We start from the raw sequence: 1,391 nt of genomic DNA, 5'->3' as shown, positions 1-1,391 counted from the left end.
GCCGGCCCCTCCCAAACGGGACGGCCCGGAGTGTGACCAGAGGCCAGCAGGGCTGAGTGCCCCGGGCCCTGGAAGCCTGTGGCGATGTCCCGCAGGCCATCCTTGCTGCTCTGGCTCTAGCGAGCTTCAGCAGACTCGAAGACAAGGCCCACAGGGAGCCACCGACACCGCCCGGAAAAGCGGCGGCCAGACGCGGACCCCGGAAAACCACCTGCTCTCGCTGCCTGAGTCACCGCAGCACACGCCCCAAAGGATTTATAGAACCGCAGCAGGAACACAGCCCTCCGGTCCCCCGAGCTCACGCCCTCGCCCCGCCCCGCCGCACCCCCACCCAGAGCCCACGGCCATTTGGATTTTCGAAATATCCAGCGGATGAGACCTGGCCGCGTCTTCGCAAGCAGCAGAGACATCGCTTTAAAAAGGGTCTTTCCGTGTGTTTGGGGGAAAGGGCAGGAAGTGGCTCTCCAGTGGGACGAGGGACAGAGCACAGAGGAAACGGCGAGAACGAGAGCGTTTAAGGGGCACTGGCTAACGTCAGGCAGAGCCCCCCAAAGCCGTACGAGGCACTCACATCCTTCCCGGGTTCTCCAGGGCTCCCAGACACCCCGTCTCTCCCAGGGAGACCCTGGAGGGGGAGAGAAGATAAACGTGAGGTCCTCAGCAATACTGGGGAGACACAGAGGGAGGGGGGCACGGCCGGGGGGGACACATGGTGGGGCACGGGGGACCTAGGCGCGCTCCCGCCCGCAGGAGCCTTTGCCGTGACCAGCACTTCCCGTAAACATCTAAGGGGCGCCAGTTCCGCAAAGAAGCCCCTCTTGGAGGGTGGCTTCGGTCCCCAGTGAAGGCTTCCCAAACACGGACACTCAGGTGGCCTCGGGGAGCCCTCTGCGTCCATCCTCATGTGTCCACAGCCATAAAGACCCCCCCCCCATGGCCTCCGTGGCTGGCGACGAGCCAGCGTGAGCTCCATCCCCGGCCCTCAGAGCAGGACGTCTGGGAACGAAACGATACCATGGGCCCGATGTCTCCGATCTCTCCTTTGGGGCCCCTCTGCTGGCTGTCCCGTCCCGAGTCACCCTGAAAACAACACGGGTCGGGGATATGAGCCATGCGTGCAAGAAAAGGACGCTTTGTGTTCGCTTCAGGAAAAGAGGAGAGTTTGCAGGTTTTCTCGTCTTAGCTCGGCTCTGTAGAACCCGTACGCAGAGGACCGTCCTCCTCCCCGGGGAGGAAGAACCACCGCGGCCCTGTCTGGGGCTGAGAATGCCTGGCCGACCCCACGGCCGGGGCCAGTCGGAGTGGGATGGGCGCCACGTGGGTGGAAGCGCCTAACGGGACTGGCATCCGGATCATCACCGACGTTTTTCTGGCCGCCCAGTCCCGCCGGG

The 1,391-nt window shown here is 64.2% G+C and overlaps 1 protein-coding gene across 1 annotated transcript in view; it reads right to left on the bottom strand.

Annotated features, from left to right (window-relative positions):
• The window catches only part of LOC105308021 (collagen alpha-3(VI) chain-like), a gene marked incomplete at its 5' end in the record, with an annotated part of 45,363 nt that overhangs the window by 32,144 nt on the left and 11,828 nt on the right, over positions 1-1,391 (bottom strand). Inside the window, 2 exons of the mRNA XM_023525190.1 lie at positions 572-625; positions 1,015-1,080. Of these exons, the coding sequence (XP_023380958.1) occupies positions 572-625; positions 1,015-1,080 (120 nt within the window). The remainder of the gene's footprint in view (positions 1-571; positions 626-1,014; positions 1,081-1,391) is intronic.

The sequence above is a fragment of the Pteropus vampyrus genome, unplaced genomic scaffold (assembly GCF_000151845.1).
Source record: "Pteropus vampyrus isolate Shadow unplaced genomic scaffold, Pvam_2.0 Scaffold540, whole genome shotgun sequence".
NCBI classification, from domain to species: domain Eukaryota; kingdom Metazoa; phylum Chordata; class Mammalia; order Chiroptera; family Pteropodidae; genus Pteropus; species Pteropus vampyrus.
The sequence above is the reverse complement of the archived record's forward strand: the minus strand, read 5'-3'. Positions and strand labels throughout refer to the sequence as shown.